This window comes from Hylobates moloch, unplaced genomic scaffold (assembly GCF_009828535.3).
Source record: "Hylobates moloch isolate HMO894 unplaced genomic scaffold, HMol_V3 SCAFFOLD_5, whole genome shotgun sequence".
In the NCBI taxonomy this organism is placed as follows: Eukaryota; Metazoa; Chordata; class Mammalia; order Primates; family Hylobatidae; genus Hylobates; species Hylobates moloch.
In genome coordinates, this window is record NW_026652280.1 from 67,978,744 (window position 1) to 67,998,834 (window position 20,091).

At 35.5% G+C, this 20,091-nt stretch overlaps 1 protein-coding gene across 9 annotated transcripts in view; it reads left to right on the forward strand.

The window, feature by feature from the left end:
• The window catches only part of ANKRD12 (ankyrin repeat domain 12), a 149,083-nt gene that overhangs the window by 49,361 nt on the left and 79,631 nt on the right, over window positions 1-20,091 (forward strand). For 8 of the 9 annotated variants that reach the window (XR_009213517.1, XM_058438653.1, XM_032152799.2 and 5 more), the window contains 2 exons: window positions 7,202-7,349; window positions 16,368-16,436. Coding sequence is in view for 8 of the 9 variants with exons in the window: in XM_058438653.1 (XP_058294636.1) it covers window positions 7,202-7,349; window positions 16,368-16,436 (217 nt within the window). In the remaining variant the exon portion in view is untranslated. The remainder of the gene's footprint in view (window positions 1-7,201; window positions 7,350-16,367; window positions 16,437-20,091) is intronic. The other variant, XM_032152805.2, reaches the window with a different exon arrangement.

Sequence of the window (20,091 nt, forward strand, 5' to 3'; positions counted from 1 at the left end):
CTGCCTGAACTTTTCCCTAGGAGGAGACATTATTACACTGGACAGCAAACAGGTATGTCCTTTGCTTTAGAGGGAGACACTACCTCTGTCTTTCGAGGCTGTTTATCATGCAAATACCCATGAAAAGATAGTCCAGGACAAAGGAAATTAGTGTGTCTGCTTGCAAGATGTGCAAAAATGCAAGAGAGACATGGAGAATTATGTCCCAACACAGCTGTAATGGCACCACCTACGGATAGCTATTAACATTTTGGTTTACAGGCATACCTCATTTTATTGCACTTCACTTTATTGTGCTTTGCAGATAATTGTGCTTTTTACAAATTGAAGGTTAGTGGTAACCCTGTGTTGAGCAAGTTCATTGGCAACATTTTTCCAACAGCATGTACTCACTTGTCTCTGTGTCACATCTTGATAATTCTCATATTTCCAACTTTTTCATTATCATGATGATGATTAGTGATCTTTGTTACTATTGTAATTGTTTTGTGGGCACCACAAACTGTATGCAGAAAAGATGGCAAGCTTAGTGTTGTATGTGTTCTACTGCTCCACTTACTGGCTCTTCTCCCAACTCTGTCCCTCCTTGGGCCTTCCTATTTCCTGAAACAATTTGAAATTGTTGTGTTTCAGTGGTCTGTAAGTATTCAAGTGAAGAGTGGAATGTCTCTCATTTTAAGTCGAAAGCTCTAAATGATTAAGCTTAGTGAGGAAGGTATGTCAAAAGCTGAGAGAGGTCAAAAGCTAGGCCTCTTGTGCCAGTTAACCAAGAGAGGAATGCCAAGGAAAAGTTCTTGAAGAACATTAAAAGTGCTGTTAAAGTGAACACACCGTAAGAAAGCAAAACAGTCTTATTGCTGATATGGAGGAAGTTTGGAGTGGTCTAGATAGAAGATGAAACCAGCTACAACATCCTCTTAAACCAAAGTTCAATCCAGAGCAAGGTCCTTTCCTCAATTCTGTGAAGCCTGAGAGAGGTTTGGAAGCTGCAGAAGAAAAGTCTGAAGCTAGCATAAGTTGGTTCATGAGGTTTAAGGAAAGAAGCTGTCTCCATAACATAAAAGTGCAAGGTGAAGCACCAAGTGCTAATGTGGAAGCTACAGCAAGTTATCCAGAAGATCTAGGTATGATCTTTGATGAAAATGGCTACACTAAACTACAGATTTCAGTATAGATGAAATAGCCTTCTACTGGAAAAAGATACCATCTAGGACTTTGAAAGCTAGAGAGGAGAAGTCAATCCCTGGCTTCAAAGCTTCAGAGGACAGGCTGACTGTCTTGTTAGGGACAAATGCAGCTGACAACTATTAAGTTAAAGCCAGTGCTCATTTTCCATTGCAAAAACGCCAAGACATGTAAGAATTATGTGAAATCTACTCTGCCTGTACCTTATCAATGGAAAAACAGTGCCTGATGACAACACATCTGTTCACAGCGTGGTTTCCTGAATAGCTTAAGCCTACTGTTGAGACTAAGAAAAAAGGATTATTTTCAAAATATTACTGCTCATTGACGACATGTCAATGAGCTGTCACCCAAGAGCTCTGACAGAGACATACAAAGAGGATAATGTTGTTTTCATGGCTGCTGACATGCAATCCATTCTGCAGCCCATAGGTCAAGGAATAATTTTAACTTTTTAAACAAGTCTTATTAAAGAAATATGCTTTGTAAGGCTGTAGCTGCCATAGAGAGTGATTCCTCTGATGGATTTGGGCAAAGTAAATTGAAAACCATCTTGAAAGGATTAACCATTTTAGATGCCATTAAAAACATTTGTGATTCTTGAGAGGAAGTCAGAATACCAATATTAACCAGAGTTTGGAAAAGTTGATTCTAACAGTCATGGATGACTGAGAGGTTCAAGACTTTAGTGGAGTAACTAACCGTAGATGGGATTGGAAAAAGCAAGAGAATGAGAATTAAGTGGAGCCTGAAGATGTGACTGAATTGCTGAAATCTCATGATCAAACTTGAAACCTACTTTTAAAACAATCTTATAAGCAAAACATTTGTCTTTGAAGCTCCATTTCATTGGCAGAAGAGAAAAATAGCTCATCTTTCTTATGGATGAGCAAATAAAGTATTTCTTGAGATGGAATCTACTCTTGGTGAAGATGCTATAAACATTGTTGAAATGACAGCAAAGGATTTAGTATATTACATAAACTTAGTTGATAAAACAGCAGCAGAGTTAAATAAGATTGACTCCAGTTTGAAAAGAAGTTCTGTGGGTAAGTGCCGTCAGCAGCATTGCATGCTGCAGAGAGATCTCTTGTGAGAGAAAGTCAATTCACATGGCAAACTTCATTGTTGTCTTAAGAAATTGTAATAGCCACCCCAACCATCAAAAACTACTGTCCTGATCAGCAAACAGCCATCAACCTAAGGCAAGACCCTCCACCAGCAAAAAGATTACAACTCACCGATGGCCTGTGCAATCTTTAGCATATTTTAGTATATTTAGTACTTTAAAATTAAAATAGGTATATATGTATTTTAGGCATAATAGTATTGCACGCTTACTAGACTGCATCATAGTGTAAACATAATTTTTGTACTGGGAAACCAAAAAATTTGTGTGACTTGTTTTGTCATTATAATTGCTTTATCATGGAGGTCTGGAACTGAATCTGCCATATCTCCAAGGTATGCCTTGATATTGTTCCCAAGTTTTCTGTGTATGTATTTGCACGTGTGTGTATATATTCTTGTTTTCTGGATACATTTTTTACCATCTTCTCTATCTTACTGAGATGACAGAGGCTATCAATACATTGTTTAATAGCAGAATTAATAGAAGATCATTCTTACCATTGATGCTTTCATTATTATGTGTGATGGCTGTTGCCAGTTATTGGGAAAATAATGTTAAATGAAAAAGACTCTAGAAATATTTTAAGGTAATAAACCTAACAGAGTTATGGGCCTAGGATGTGCTAATGAGCCTCTCTTGAATTTGATAGAGTATTTCTACTCTTTGGTAATACAGAAATTTCAAGACTATCAAAAATATTTCTTTTGAAAGAAAAGAAACCCTTTGTTCAAATACGCCTTGAAGGACAGTTTTATAGAAGACATAACAAATAGCAGTTATGAATAGTTACACTTATCACCATATTGCACAGGAGAACATATTCCATATACTCTTGTGCTGTTTTCTTTCAACATGATATCACATAGGTTTTTTTTTAACTCATTTTGTGGCACAGACCTGTATCTTACGTAGCTGCAAGGGAGAAGGGATTTTTAAGTGATTCTTAAATCTTTTATTCATAACAATGAGTCATTTTCTAAGGCAAGTTAACTGGAGTTTTGTTGGTTAACCTGTGTATTAGCTGTGCCTTTTTCTGTATTTCTGATGCTTTGACTTCTGAGGCCTTGCTGACCATTGAGAGACTGTGTCTTCCAGGGCTAGCTAGTTCCTAGAGATAATAAACTCACTGTGAGCAAATCTTTCACTCTCAGACTGACCTATCTAGACCCCACATCCAAACCCCCAACTTTGTTGGGCTCTTACACTCTGGGCCACTGGCCATCTGTCCTAATCACCCCAGAACCAGGTACCAATTAGAGAAACAGCTCCTATACCCCAGAGCCCACTGAAATTATTCAAGGTAGCCAATCCCAAGCCTGCTTACCCTGCTTCACACTTTCTTTCCTGTGGAAAGTACAATAAAGGCTCTTGCTCACATTTCACCTTTCTTCTTTTACCTCTTGACCAACCACCCTGGTACCACCCTTTGTGGTCTGGAGTGGCATGATGTGGCATGGCGTGCCCCCCACCCCTTGGAACTGTAAGTAACAATCTTTTCCATAGCAGTAATATCCTGATTTGTTGGTCTCACTATATAATAAAACCTACATTTTAAATAACCTTATAAGCAAAACACCTTGTCTTTGAAGCTCCGTTTCATTGGCAGAAGTGAAAAAATAGCTCGAGGATTTTACTTGAAAGCTTGGAAATTGATGAAGAATGAATGTAGAATTTATTGATGTTATTCTTGTCACTTTGTTCTTGCCATCATAGGGTTTTCTTTCATCTTTTGATAAAATGAGTTAAGAGGTTTCTATCAGTGAACTATCTTTGCATTCTCTAGATGAGCCCTGCTTGATTATAATATATTTTAAGAATTGAATTTGGCTTGATAGTCTGTTTAGGACTTATGCATTTATTATGTTCATAAGTGGATATTTGTCTATAATTTTGTATCTTGTGCTGTTTTTTGGTATCAATTTCATTTTAGACTTTTAAAATGAATTGGGTAACTTCTAATTTTTCTGTGCTCTGGTATTTATAAGACATGGGAAATACCTGCTTCTTGAATTTTTGTTTTTTTTTGGTTAAAACTCTGTTGTAAAATCTTCTGGAGTAGGTGCCTTTTTAAACATATATTTCACTATGGATTTATCTTTTTTTTCCTCCTTTTTCTTTTAGAGACAGGGTCTTTCTCTGTCACTCAGCCTGGAATTCAATGGCATGATTATAGGTCACTGCAGCCTTCTGCCTCAGCCTCCCGAGTAGCTGGGACTACAGGTGTGTGCCACTGTGCCCAGCTAGTTTTTAAAAATTTTTTATGGCGATGAGGTCTTACTACGTTGCCCAGGCTGGTTTCAAACTCCTGTCCTCAAGTGATCCATCCGCCTCAGCCTCCCAGAGCATTGGGATTACAGATTGTAGCCACTGCACCCAGCCTGATTTACTGTTTTCTATGGTAATTGGTCTATTTTGGTTTTCCCTTCCTGTCATCCTGTCATGAGCCAGTTTTTAGTAATCCATATATTCCAAGGAAATTACCCATTTTTACAGACTGTAAGTTTTTTAATAGTATAAAATTGAATACAGCATTTTTTTTTTTTTGGATACAGGATCTCACTCTCTTGTCCAGCCTGGAGCACAGTGGCGAGAACATGGCTCACTATAGCCTCAATCCTCCCAGCTCAAGCAATCCTCCTGCCTCAGCCTCCCAAGTAGCTAGGAACACAGGTGCATGCCACCATGCCTGGCTAATTTTTAAATTTTTTTACGGAGACAAGGTCAAGGTCCCCCTGTGTGACCCAGGCTGGTCTCAAACTCCTAGGCTTAAGTGATCCACCCACCTCGGCCTCCCAAAGTGCTAGGATTACAGGCATGAGCCACCATGCCCAGCCAACAGCATTCTTTCATAAGTTTTTAATATTCCCTCTCTAGTTGTATTCAGGCTCAATCTCAGTGGTTTTTTTTGTCTTTTCTCTGATTTTCATTATTAGGTTCACCAAAGGTTTGTTTATTCATTTGCTCTTTGAGAGTCATCTTTTGGTTTTATTGATACTTTAAAAAAAATGACATTAATTTGTTAACGCCCTTTTTTCCTCCTCATCCCTCCTTTATTTTTCATCTTGGGTTGAAAACTGGTATCTTTTATAGTCTGAATCTACTTTTCATTTGCTTTTGAGAATTTCTACAATCATGATAAGTTATTATCATAGCTTGGAGAATGTACTTTTAAGATCTCCTGCTAAGGCAGTGTGGCTTAGTTCTCAGTATAAAGCACATTTCTCACAAAGGAGTTGTCATACCCCGGTTTTAGATGTGCCGTATCAGTTTGGATGTTTGATTATAGGAGTGAACTTCATAATACCTATAGGTCACTTCACCTGATTGGGCGAGTACACAGTGTTTTTATTTCGTATGTCATTCTTTTTCTAAAATGATTTATAAATCCATTTCTGGTTTTCTGATTTAAGAAATAGAGTTGTAATCTACTGGCCTGGATAGATTATTCTTTGGTTCCTGTGATCCTTACATATTTTCTTCTTTATTGGTAAATAATAGTGGTTCTCAGACTTTACTGTGCATCAAAATCATGTGGCAGGACTATTAAAACAGATCATTAGGCCCTAGCCCCAGAGATTCTGATTCAGTAGGTCTGAGAGGATGCCTGAGATTTCGCATTTCTAGTAAGTTTCTAGGTGATGCTGATACTGCTAGTCAGGAAGCCATTTGAGAACTACTGATATAGATAATTTTATTTATTTATTTATTGAGACAGAGTTTTGCTCTTGTTGCCCAGGCTAGAGTGCAATGGCATGATCTTAGCTCACTGAAGCCCCTGCCTCCCAGATTCAAGCAATTCTCCTGCCTCAGCCTCCTGAGTAGTTGGGATTATAGGCACCTGCCACCACACCTGGCTAATTTTTTGTATTTTTAGTAGAGACAGGATTTCACCATGTTGGCCAGGCTGGTCTCGAAATCCTGACCTCAGGTGATACCCCCGCCGTGGCCTCCCACAGTGCTGAGATTAACAGGCCACCACACCCAGCCAATTTTATTTTTTAAATAAAATACTATCAGTTTGATTCAATTCAGAATTGCTTTTTAAAATTTACATATTCATTGGCACTACATCTAGATATAATGGTTCTATTCAAAATATTTTGTTTTACTGTTGTTTTAAAATTGTTATTAGAAGTACTATTCAACCCAGCAATCCCATTTTTGTTTACCCAAAAGAATATAAATTGTCCTATTAAAAAGACACATACATGCATATGTTCATTGCAGCACTACTCACAGTAGCAAATCATGGAATTAACCTAAATGCGCATCAACAGCAGACTGGATAAAGAAAATGTGGTATATACACACCATGGAACACTATGCAGCCATTAAAAAGAATGAGATCATGTTTTTTGCACAGCAACATGGATGGAGCTGGAGACCATAATCCTAAGCGAAGTGATACAGGAATAGAAAATCACCAAATACCACATGATCTCATAAGTGGGAGCTAAACATTGAGTACACATGGTCATGAAGGGAACAGCAGACACTGGGGCTTACTTGACGGTAGAGGGTGGGAGGAGGGAGAGGATCAAAAAACTGCCTATCATGTACTATGCTTATTACCTGGGTAATGAAATAATCTTTACACCAAACCCCAGTGACATGCAATTTACTTACATAACAAACCTGCACAGGTACCTCGAACGTAAAATATTTAAAAATAAATATAAAATTTATGTTATTAAATAAGAGTAGGGAAATATGAAACAGGGAAAAATGTACTTTTTGAAGCTGGGTCTTGAGTATATTGAATACAGTGATATGTAATACTGTCTCTATTTTTGTGTATGTTTGAAATTTTCCTTAGGAGGGGTTTCTGTACTGTATTGCTTAGCTAATATTGATATAACTTTACTCTTTTTGACTTTTTAATAGAGTAAAGACAAGATTGCATCCTACAGCAAAACTCCAAAAATTGAACGAAGTGATGTGAGCAAGGAGATGAAGGAGAAATCATCCATGAAACGTAAACTTCCTTTTACCATTAGCCCATCAAGAAATGAAGAACGAGATTCAGACACAGGTAGAATAATTTGCTCTTCTCTGGTAAAATCTTGCTCATTCTTTAATTCTGACTTTTGTTTCTTGTACACTACTCCTCTTGACACCCCAGTTTATAGAAAAATATTTGTATTTCACTATTTCAGATTTATCATTTTGGGGCAGAAATTAATCTATCATGCCAAGTGTGATTTCTGATCAGAGATAAAAACAATATTCTTTATTCCTTACTCTTTGAATGTTTATTGTGAATTTCTTTATCAAGAAATTAATTTTGGGAGGAGCATTCAAATGAATAAAAATTACTCAGTGATAAGGAAGCATTGGGATATGCAGATTTGAGAAAAGGTTATTGAGCTTTTGTGAACATATGGTCACACCCCAAAGAAGTTTAGGCACTTTAGATTCAGAAATAAATTAGAAACATGCATCACACACACATACACACACACACACACACACACACACACACACAAATTGAGGCTAACTACCTCAGTGCTTTTCATAGAATTTTTGTTTCCCAAAACTCCTATATACCAGAAATTGATACTTGAAATCAGCCAGTCCCAGTTATTCATAACGGATGAGATTCTTGTTACTGCTATCTAATAAATTACTAGGTTGTGTTTTAGCCCTGAACTAACCGATTTTTGAAACTAATATAAACTTGAATGTATGTATTTACTGTAGTTTTAGTCATTGCATGAAATATTAATAATGAACTGTTCTTAAAAATGTTTTAGCCTCAGAGAAAGTATTCCATTCTGAGTTTATGTACATAGATTATATTCTGCCTGTATCTTTCTAATCATTTTAATTGTCAGTTCAGAAATGATCTTGACTCTGGAAACTGAAAACACTCATAAAGATTTTTGAAACATTCTGTGCTAACATAGTTTTAGAAAATCGTGTAGTATACGCTTTTGGTAGCCAGGTCTCCTTTTGTGTATTTTGCCACTGCTGTTGTGTGAATTAAAAATTGTTCTTAAACACTGATGACATTTTTAAACTTTGAAGATTGATCATTCTTGCAGTGATTACGAAATCACGTGCTTTTTCATTTTAAGCTACACTGGTTTCTTTGAGAGATTCAGAATCTTTTTTTTTCCCCCTGAAGCATCCTAAGTGATACTCTCAAGCTATTACTAGGTTGCTTAGCTGAGAAGAAGGTGCTTATGTGCCTTTGGATAGCTATTTAAGATTGAACTCTTCTTGCATATTCTTGTTAAAAGTTTCTTAGCTAGTCATTTTTAAATTACTTACATTACTTGGGTTTTGTTTTCCAATGAGAGTATATTTCTGATAGCTGTTCGAAAAATGGATTTTGATAAATTCAAAAAATATTAATATTTTTAAGGAATAAAGTTTCAAGATAATCTTTTCATGAGAGCCTTTGTCATTGGATCAGATGGATTATTTTTCTTTTATTTAGAATAAAATTGAGGAGAAAATGTTAGGAAGGTAAGAAATTTAGGCATTGAATAAATGTAACCTAATTCATTGTCTAAAATTGGGTTATATACACTTTCCCCCTTACATTTTTTCTACTATTGGACTTTAGTTGGGATATCACAGCTTTCTATAAGACTGTTTCATAACACTTATTCTTCCATTTGAAAAGTTACATGTTGTCACCAAACGAAATTTTGATGGATTTAAAACACAATTGACCCTTGAACGGTGTGGGGACTAGGGGCGCCAACCCCTTTTTTCCCCCTTCACACAGTCAAATCTGTGTATCTTTTGACTCCCCAAGTACCTAACTACTAATAGCCTGCTGTTGACCAAAGCCTTACCAATAACATAAACAGTCAGTTAACACATCTTTTGTGTGTTATGTTACTTTTTTCTTTACTAAGTCTTACCTGAGATGACATGTTATATTATTATATACTGTACTCTTTAAGCTAGAGAAAAAAATGTTAAGAAAATCATAAAGAATAGAAAATACATTTACTGTTCATTAAATGGAAATGTATCATTATAAAGATCTTCATCCTCCTTGTCTTCACATTGAGTAGACTGAGGAAGAGGAGGGGTTGATCTTGCTGTCTCAGGGATGCAGGGAGGCAGAAGAAAATTCCTGTGTAAGTGGATCTGTGCAGTTCAAAATCAGGTGGTTCAAGGTCAATTGTATTTATATTTTTGGTAGGCTTTATTTATAAATTTTAGTAAGTAATAGATGACGTCTTTGGTTTAACGTATCACACACAGTGAAAACATTAAGGAGGATTTCCCTAGTCCCAGTACAAAATGTGTATTTACGATTCAAGTGTCTTTTATATAATTTTTTTTAAAAAGTAGAATTCAGTACCATTAAGTGATATTTCCCATATGAAAGATACAGCATCAGACTTCATATCTGACATTGATCTTTTTTATGTAGTATTCTATATTTTAAACTATTAGCTGAAACTGTGAAGATAAAGATACAGAGGGGAGAAACATTTACAGCATATATCAAAACCCTTAATATATGTAGTATTTAAAGATCTCGTAAGTGTGAAAAGGAAACTCAAAAATGGGAAAATGGACCAAAAAATACAAGCAGTTCAGAACAACAATTATAGTTGGCAAAGAAATACATGAAAAAATACATCAATAGTAATCAAAGAAATACAATTTATGGTAAATGACAAAATTGTTTTTGGTCTGAATCACCCAGTGGTTATGGGTTGGACATAGGAATTTGCTTTAGTGGGTCTAAATTATAGAAATACTTTGTTTAAGGTAAATAGGGCAGTGTATATAAAAAGTTGTTTCTTAACATTTGACTAATTTTTTCTTTGGGCATTTATTACAATAATGATAACCATTATTATTTTGAGACAGAGTTACTGTCGCCCAGGCTGGAGTGCAGTGGTGCCATCTCAGCTCACTGCAACCTCTGCTTCCTAGGTTCAAGTGGTTCTTCTGCCTCAGCCTTCCGAGTAGCTGGGATTACAGGCGCCTGCCACGACGCCTGGCTAATTTTCATATTTTTAGGAGAGACGGAGTTTCACCATGTTGGCCAGGCTGTTAACTCCCGACCTCAAGTGATCTGCCAGCCTCAGCCTCCCAAAGTGCTGGGATTACAGGAGTGAGCCACCATGCCTGGCCTCTAATAAATAATTACTGATTAGAGCATTTATCTTTAAGAATGTTTATCTCAGCTTTCTTTATAATAGCAAAAAAAACAGGAAAATTGTGTTGAGTAATATAGAATTTGTTAAATTATGATAAATTCAATGAAGAAATAGATTTTTCACCCTTAAAAATAATGTAGTAAGGCTGGGCATGGTGGCTCACACCTGAAATCCCAGCATTTTGGAAGGCCAAGGCCGGAGGATCACTTGAGGCCAGGAGTTTGAGACCAGATTGGCCAACAGAGTGAGACCCTGTATCTACAAGAAAATTAAAAAATGAGTCAGGCTTGGTGGTATGCGCCTGTAATCCCAGCTACTTGGGATGCTGATGCATGAGTATTGCTTGGCCTGGTAAGTCGAGGCTACAGTGAGCTGTGATCATGCCACTGTACTCCAGCTGTAGAAGAATACATAATATGGGAAGGTGATCATGATATTGGAAGTAAAAAATTAGATTATGAAACAGTATGTGCTATTTGCATTAAAATTGTAATTTGTGTGTTTACATTTATTGTGTGTATATACGTGCACACATGATGTATATTAACACATGGAAAGATTAAGACTGTCTAAATATAAGACTTTTTTCACTGTAGGAACTACCTGTTGGATGTGTTTTGGGTACAGAACAAAATATAAATGTTACAAACCTTGACGTAAGGAAATAACAGAAAAAAGGGTAGGGAATAAAGAGAAAGCATATCATCTTATCTCTTGTAAGCAAGGGATTAACTGATATTATCTAAACAAGTATATAGTTTCTTAAAATGATTATATAAACTTTTTAATGTTCCTGTATTTAAAATTCCTTTATATTTTTGTTTATATTTTATAGTAGACAGTGTCTTTTATAAAGAAGAAGCAATGCCTTTAGTTTTTTTTAATGTTGGATTAAAATAAAATTAATCTTTAAGCCTTTTATTTCAAAACAGCATATGTATGTTATTTTCTTGTTCTTACATAAATTTATTACTGTCTCTGCTAGTTCCTTTGTTGCTATATGTATTTAGTGGGATGCTGGGAATGATGCTTGCCAGAGGTTAACACTTTATTTCTTGGATGTGGGATATTTATTACTTCCTTCTTGGTCCTTTTTGTATGGCTTGAATTCTTGAAATAATGATCATATGTTACTTTTATAAAGTCACTGCTTTTTTTTTTTTTGAGACGGAGTCTCGCTCTTTCGCCCAGGCTGGAGTGCAGTGGCGCGATCTCGGCTCACTGCAAGCTCCGCCTCTCGGGTTCACACCATTCTCCTGCCTCAGCCTCCTGAGTAGCTGGGACTACAGGTGCCCGCCACTATGCCCGGCTAATTTTTTGTATTTTTAGTAGAGACGGGGTTTCACCGTGTTAGCCAGGCTGGTCTCAAACTCCTGACCTCAGGTGATCCGCCTGCCTCAGCCTCCCAAAGTGCTGGGATTACAGGCGTGAGCCACTGCGCCCGGCCTAAGTCACTACTTTTTAAAAGAGGTATTTATAACATTGTCCAAAGAAAGCCTACTGGCACCCGAAATTAGCAGTAATGCTGTCTACTGAATGAGAGATTCCTAGCCTTCATTTTGCAAGGTACCATAATGTGTCTTAAACTTCCTAATTCTCAATTATTTAGTACTTACTAATTTTTTTAAAAAAGAAAACACTTTCTAGAAAAGTAAGTGCTTGGCTAGACAGAAAAAATTAGGGAATGAATTACAACATAATTTGAAATCAGGCCAGTGGGTCCTTGTAGCTCTATCATAGTACTATATTTATTCTGAATTAATTTATTTAAACAAATCACTAACATATTGTCTTACTCTGTCAAAGAATTCCCATAAATTTTGTCCTGTGGAATATTAAGCCAATATATATACAGTGACCCATTGAACCTATGGAAGCAAAAAGCAACTGCTTATCTAAAAGATATTTCTTATACCTACATCAGGCTTGCTTTATCACTAATTTTTACCTTTTCCTTTCATTCTCTCCTACTCTAGAATTGACAGGATAAATTTTATAGTTGTAACAGAGGTAAATCATGGCAGTGTTTACTATTGAAGACTTTGGAATCTGACTAGTGTTGACCCTCAGCCCCCTGCAAGCACTGGCCCAGTAATTTGACTTCTTTGTAAGTCCCAGCTTCCTTATCTGTAAAAGTACATACAATAGTATCAGTTTCAGAGAATTGTGACCTTCAAGTGACATAGCATGTAAATTTAGCTGTAAAACTAAATTAAACATAACCAAAACTAACACTGGTTTAAATACATAGGAATTTTACAATTTAATGCAGTAAGAAGGCCAGGCATAGGCAGTACAGGGTTGGCATAGCAGTTCAATAATGCCATCAGGCACTGATCTCTTTTCATCTTAATGCTCTGCCACTCTTAGCTCATACATGGGCTTTGTCCTTAATCATTTTGCCTTATAATCACAAGATTATTGCTTCTTCCTGGGTAGAAAGTAGGAGGGAAAAGACCAAGGACAAAAGTATCTTTTTCCCAGTGAGATTTGGCCTTTTTGTTTCTGCATCTGATTGGTTAGGCTATTCCAGTTGCAGGGGAGTCTGAAAAATCATACTTTTAGCTGGGCATATTGTTTGCCTGATCAAAACTGGGGTATTCCTGGTAAGAAAAGGAGAATGAATATTGTATAGGTATCGTATAATATCTGCCACCATATATAAAGTGTAATCAATAACTGATAACTTTTGTTATCTTTAATAATTAATAAAGTTTCCACCTAAGTGAACTTTATTCCTGTATTATCAGTCACAAAATCATACTTAATTTCTTTCCTAGTCTTATGGTGTCCAAGGGAAAGCCAAAATCTCTTAATGTGAAAGTGTTATACAGCTGTCTTGAGGCTACATATGAGAGACTCTCTTCTTGGCTCTCAAACTTAATTTACAATTCTTTCGTTATGAATAATGCCATCAAGACATCGTTGCAGATTGTGATGTTTGTCATACCCTGAATTATTTCTTTATTCATTCCCAGGAGTAGAGTCACAGTGTTACAAGGGTTAAACATTTCTGTGATTCTTCATGTTTCTCCAAAATAATTATACCTAGTTAGAAAGCCTCCAGCAGTATATGAATGTTCTTTAACTTCAAATAGCATTGGGGGACATGTTTTTCTTTAGGTTGATAAATCTGATGTTCTATAGAGATAAACCAGTAGTCCTTTGTCATTTTAGTTTGCATGTTTAATCAGAAAGATTGAATGTCTTTCACTTTTTTTCTTTGAATAATTGTTTCCTCTTAGCATTATTAGTAAGCAAATAGTTTACTAGTTTTTTTGGCTTTTTTTTTTTTTTTTTTTTTAGGTGATACAGAGTGTCACTCTTTCACCCAGGCTGGAGTGCAGTGGCACAGTCTCGGCTCACTGAAACCTCTGCCTCCTGGGTTCAAGCAATTCTCCTGTCTCAGCCTCCTCAGTAGCTGGGATTACAGGCGTGCACCACCACACCCAGCTAATTTTTGTGTTTTTGGTAGAGATGGGGCTTCACCATGTTGGCCAAGCTGGTCTCAAACTCCTGACCTTAATTGATCCACCCACCTCGGCCTCCCAAAGTGCTGGGATTACAGGCGTGAGCAACCGCGCCCAGCCTTTTTTGGCATTTTAAAAAGATAATGTGTTACGAGAAAATTCAGAGAACACAGTATGATGTGTTCACAAAGTCTACAGAGGCAGTTGTAGAATATGTTGAAATTTTATTAACAAAATCTCTGCCAGCCAGCCTTAGTTCTATTTTCCTAAGACTTTAGATGCCAGTTAAGGGTTTACCATATTATAATGTGACTCAGTCAAATTTGAGGAGAGGAGCTTCTTTTAAAAAAAAACAGATATAATTTTTCTAGGAACTATATTAAAATAGATAAAATTAGTGCTTTGCATAGTAAGAATAATCACCTTTGGTGATTTTTTCATGGCAGTTATTCATGATAGATTTACCTCTGCCCCCTTCCCAATATTTCGTTATAAAAGTTTCAAACATACAGTACAGGCTTTTAAAATTATTTTTGGTATTTTTCTCTTATTTCCTTGCAACCCAAGCAAAATATTAACTTAAAAGGATGGGTTTTAAAATACAAGTGTCACTTGTTTTGCCTCGTTACGAAGAACATATGGGGGATAGAGAATGGCTCTGTTTAGCACTCAGTGTTTTGCATCAATCTCAATCTCATAAACAGTGGTAATCTCATACAGCCCAGTCTCAGTACAGCATAAAAGGAAGTCGTTGAGGAAAGGGACAGGGATATGTTAATAGAAGCTTTAATTTTCCAGTGCCTGAGTTAAAGCTTTATAGACTATTCAGATGGCCCCAATAGAAACATACTTGTTTGAGTAAAAGCCAAAGAGTGTGTGGGGTCAGAGTGGTTGCTTACTTCCAAAGGAAGATTTGGATAAACTGGTAAACTACATTAACATAATTGAAAGCTTAGTTTATTCACTATGGTTTAAGCTATTAAAATAATATCTGCTTTCAATAATTCATTTAATCCAATTGGCACAATTTAATGGTTGCTGGTTTGCTTTGCAATCTATGGTGGTTATTTAAATTTTTTTGCTTGTCTTTGTCAAATATTATTTTTCATGAAATTTTTGTAGTTGCTAACTTAATGTATTCCATTTTGAAATATGTGTTCATTGAAAGTTTTACCATTCAGCCCATTTACCTGTTTACTTTAGAGTTGGTCTAAATGTTATTGATGATTCTTCTTTCAGTTGAGTGAATCTTCTCATCACTAAACTTTTAGGCTTATCTGTAAAATTTTCAAATGCGGTGCTTAGAGGTTACTTGTTCTCTAAGTTGTTTTTTTTGAACATTTGGTTACTTATACCTAAATAAAATCATGAATACTGTGTAACAGTGATCCCGGAAAAAAGTTTGTCAATTAAGGATATGAAGAACACAATAATATTGTGAGTTGAAATGGTATTTGTAAGTCAAAATATATTTATAAGTAAAAATACCTGCTCTGGCCATATTGCCAAAGTCAGTTCTCCATATTCATATTTCTCTGTCATGAATTGTTAGGCAGAATTCCACATATATATATATATATATTTTTTTTTTTAATGCAGAGTCTCACTCTGTCACCCAGGCTGGAGTACAATGGCATGATCTCAGCTCACTGCAACCCCCGCCTCCTGGGTTCAAGTGATTCTCTGGCCTCAGCCTCCCAAGTAGGTGGGATTACAGGCATACGCCACCACACCTGTCTAATTTTTGTATTTTTAGTAGAGATGGGGTTTCACCATGTTGACCAGATTGGTCTTGAACTTCTGACCACAGGTAATCCACCCACCTTGGCCTCCCAAAGTGCTGGGATTACAGGCGTGAGCCACTGCACCCAGCCAGAATTCCGTATTCTTAACTGATAAACTTTGTTTTGATTTAGGTTACTTTCTTTCCAGACGGTCTTCAGTAGTAATCACTGTAGTAATTTATACCATTTGAAGTGTATATGATTTGTAGAAAGGTCTGTGGTGTAGGATGATGGTGCAGTCCAAAGTGTTTTACTGTCTCCGGAGTCGTGTTGGCACTCATAGAACAAAAAGCATAAGACAAGTTCTAAACAGAAAACCAGTGATAGAGTACTGGCTCATTTACTGTTATTCAGAAGTTGAAAAAGTATATAGCCTCAAAAAAGATAGTATGTTTTAATATACAACATCAGTAATACCTGTTATTGAAACTGCATGGTTGAATTTCCCAACTTTAAGATATTTTTGTTGAAGAATTTGAAATATTAGGTGTTGACCAAACCTGTGTTTTAAATATAATTTTGGCTTTACTTTAAAAATATTCTTTTGGCAAAACAATGATAGCTTATTAACTGGTGGTCTTTTGAAAAATGTTGGTTTGTTGAATTCTGCATTTCCCTCCGTGTGCTTTTTTCTCTTCTCCTGTCTCTTCTCATTCTGTAGATTCAGATCCAGGACATACAAGTGAAAATTGGGGGGAGAGACTTATATCTTCTTACAGGACATACTCAGGTAATTAGATTATCAGGTGTTCCTGTTTAGCCAGTGGTTTCTGTCACATTTACAATTAATTATTGTACTATAAGTAACTTACTTTCAAACCAGTATATAGATATCTTTGGTTAAATAAATGAACTACATGGGTGACACCACATTTTCCCATTTTTGCTCCGAGGTACTCAGTGTATCATATCTAACACAAGCTATGTGTGAACCTTGTAGCAGGACTGCCATATACCTCCACTCCAATTTTTTACAGCACAATGTGGGGAACACCATTCATGTAGAAAACTGTGTGAAAGTCAACCCCTGGTGTTGCATAGTGTAGTGACTCCTATGGGAAGATACCCAAGTGTTTTGTTGTATACCCTTCACAAGGTATACCAAGTGTGCTGATTTCAATAGACAGTGTCATCTTACCCTTTAGTCATGTGATGTTTTTTAAAAAACATTTAATACAATTTTTTTCCATTGAACTCATTAGCCTTTATTGACTTTGTTGCCTAGGTTAAATTTAACTATAACTGAATTAAAATACTAGGTCACCTAGAGAAATGCCATTACCACTGTGTTGCAACCTCTCTATTAAGCTGTGGTACCTGTTATTATAATGTTAATGATTCGTAATTGCTCCAGATAGAATACAAGAGGATATACAAGTACTGTGTCCTCTTAAAACAAAGAGTAAATGTATTCTTTAGTATGTGAAAGCTAATTAGTTAAATGTTTTTTTATTGTCTTTTTTTAAATTGGCTAACATTGTTATCTCTGAACTTAAATAAAAATATGATGTTTTTTTAGTCCCTGGGTGTCTTAAGTGTCTAGTTTTCAGATATGACATTTAGCTATAAAAACTAAAGTAAACCTGTTTTTATACACTTTTTATTTATTTTATACATTTGTGGGGTTGGGTAGGGGCAGTGGAAGAACCAAATAATTATTCTTAAAATTATCCCTAAAGTTTTAATTGAGCTGATAAGTCAATAGTGCCTGGTAACCAAAATTGAGGGGATGGGGCATATTTACAGTCAGTTACTATGGAATTAGGCATGCTTTTCTAAAAGGTGACTTCTGAGTACCCAAAGTGCCCCTGAAAGAGCTGTATGTATATGAAGCCATCCATAATCTGAGTATCATTGCCGGAAATCAAAAGATGCAGACATTCAGTTAGAGATTCATATAGATATTTTAGAACCAGAGAGTAATGGCAGTTTTTTTTTTTTCATAATTGAAGTATGTACATTGCAAACAGGATTGATTTAATTATGTTCATCTATATTTGAGTCGTGATTCCATTGTTTGATTCTTATAGTGACTGCTTTGTGGGAAGATGTTGTATTCTTTAATTTTTGAGACACTAATAGGTTTATGAACCAAGTTCCCTAAGAAAAACAATTTTGTCTCTTCTACTTAATAGGTCCTTAATACTTAATTGGGATGTGATGATGTTGAGCTTTCTATTTATTCTGACAAGACATAAAAAGAAAGCATTAATTTTCAGCATTATAAAACTGGAACATCTTTGTATATCTGAAGATCCTCTAAACCTTGAAAGAATGTTGGAGCGTTGAAAAGTCCATTTCTCTGTTTGCTTTGAATAGTCTTAAGTGAATCTCATGTATATTTTCTTAAAAAATCCCTAGGCTGTCTGAATGGAACTTAAGTTTATAGTAGACTGTGCTAAATGAACACATTTGTCAGTATACTTACATTTAAACTTCAAAGTTCTTGTCTATTATTAGGGCAAATAAATACATTTTTCAGGTACTGAATCTTGAGAAGTAGCTAACTCTTTTTTTAAGTGTTATTTAATCAGCTTCCTGACAAGAGAAGTAGCTAACTCTTTATAAGATATATAATATATTATCATTTTTTACTTATGATGGGCCAGAGGAAACAAATTCTTTACAGGACAAATCCCAGATAGTCTTGTTGACTGCTTTTAACTTGAAAACGCATACTTTGGGACATATTAGTCTAACACAGTTTTGACACACAGTGTAGTTGTCTGTGCCGGCTGCTGTTTTCTTACTTTCCTATCTCATGCAGAATATGAACTCAGACATATGACTATGGTAACTGAAAGAAAATAGAGTTTATATTGGATGCTAGCATCTGATTCGAATTTTGTTTTAAATATTTGGAATATATCCAATTTGTTTATTTCTTTCCAAAATAATTACATCTTTATTTGGCAGCATGGCATTCTAATGATGCATATATAAGTATCTTTTTACTGTTGTCTGGGTATATATTACTTTATCATGTTAGACTGGCTTTTTTAAAACCTTGTGTTAAAATGCAGTCAAAATAAAAAAGGCAGTTGTTTTACAAACAGAAATGCAAAATTTTCCCCAATATTTAGAAAATATTTTGAGGGTAGATGCTAAGTATTTTTGTTTCCTCTAATTACTAGATTTTATTTCTTGTCTTTGAAACATCTCTTCTATTTTCTATAAAATTTTCACATGTTAAATATATTTATTTTAGGAGAGAAATACATTCTTTATAGTTAAAGATTTGTTATTCAAATGGAAAACTATTAAAACAACAACACTTGTGGTTCCTTATTAAATACTAGAGAACCAAGATATGCAGAAAATTAAGAGAAAAAATCCATATATGCTTCAGGAAAAAATTGGCTTCTCCAAAGATCTGTTTAGGGCTTTATAATGCAGCGTAAGTTAGGAAAAGTACTGTGCTAAGATTGGATTTATACTAAATTGGATCATTAATGATCATGAAATAAAAAATGAAACAAAAGATTACACTGGAAAAAAAGTTGATTTAAATAAGTCTTGAAATTTTGTTTTAATGCAAAACCAAACATTCAAGAAAATGGACTTTTTAGGAAATGTTTAATTTTGAAAGATTTGTGGACAGCAGAGTTTTTAAAATTAGGACCTCTGATTTTTCTCAGCCATAAAGGTAACAGAGTATCCTGATTAAGTGGCACACTGGAAGAATTATTAATTTCTTATGCCTGCTAATAATACCAGGTTTTAATTAGTTTTTTTAAACTTGCTAGATTAAAACATGCTTTTCTTTTAGAGTATTTTAGCTGCTCTTCATATCTGCTTGAAAAAAAGACACTATTTTGACTACTAAGACTTTCCTTTTCCCATTTTTGCTATTTTTAAATATTCTTTATTTTACTTATTTGTTTTTGCAGCTCCTCTTTGCAGGTACCCTCAAACCTGGATCAGTAAATTCCAGATATTTGTATAGGGTTTCCCAAGAAATAGATGCCTGGACAGGTAATAGCCAGACCTCTGCATTTGGTTGCACAGAGCACCTGCCTTAACTCCCAAAGAAGTCTTACAGAAAAGACAAACATCTGTATCTCTTACTTACAGAATTCAGTTCAGTCTGAATTTGCTGACACTTAATGGGGAATGCAGGCTGCATTGCTAATGGGTTTCCCAGATAGTTAAATCTGAGCGCTAACTTGGTGATGGATCAGATCTCTTTGAAAAGGTCCTTGAAAATTTTTGGATCTTTGCAATATCTGTTAACCTATAGCCACACAGAATCTTTAATTTGCGCATTCTTGGCTTTGGCTAATGTCATTTCATGTTCAGCTATCCTATGATTGGAATAAAATGATTTGGTACTTTTTTTCAGTAGTTATTCTGTGTGATAAGATTTGTCTTAAATATTTAGCTCA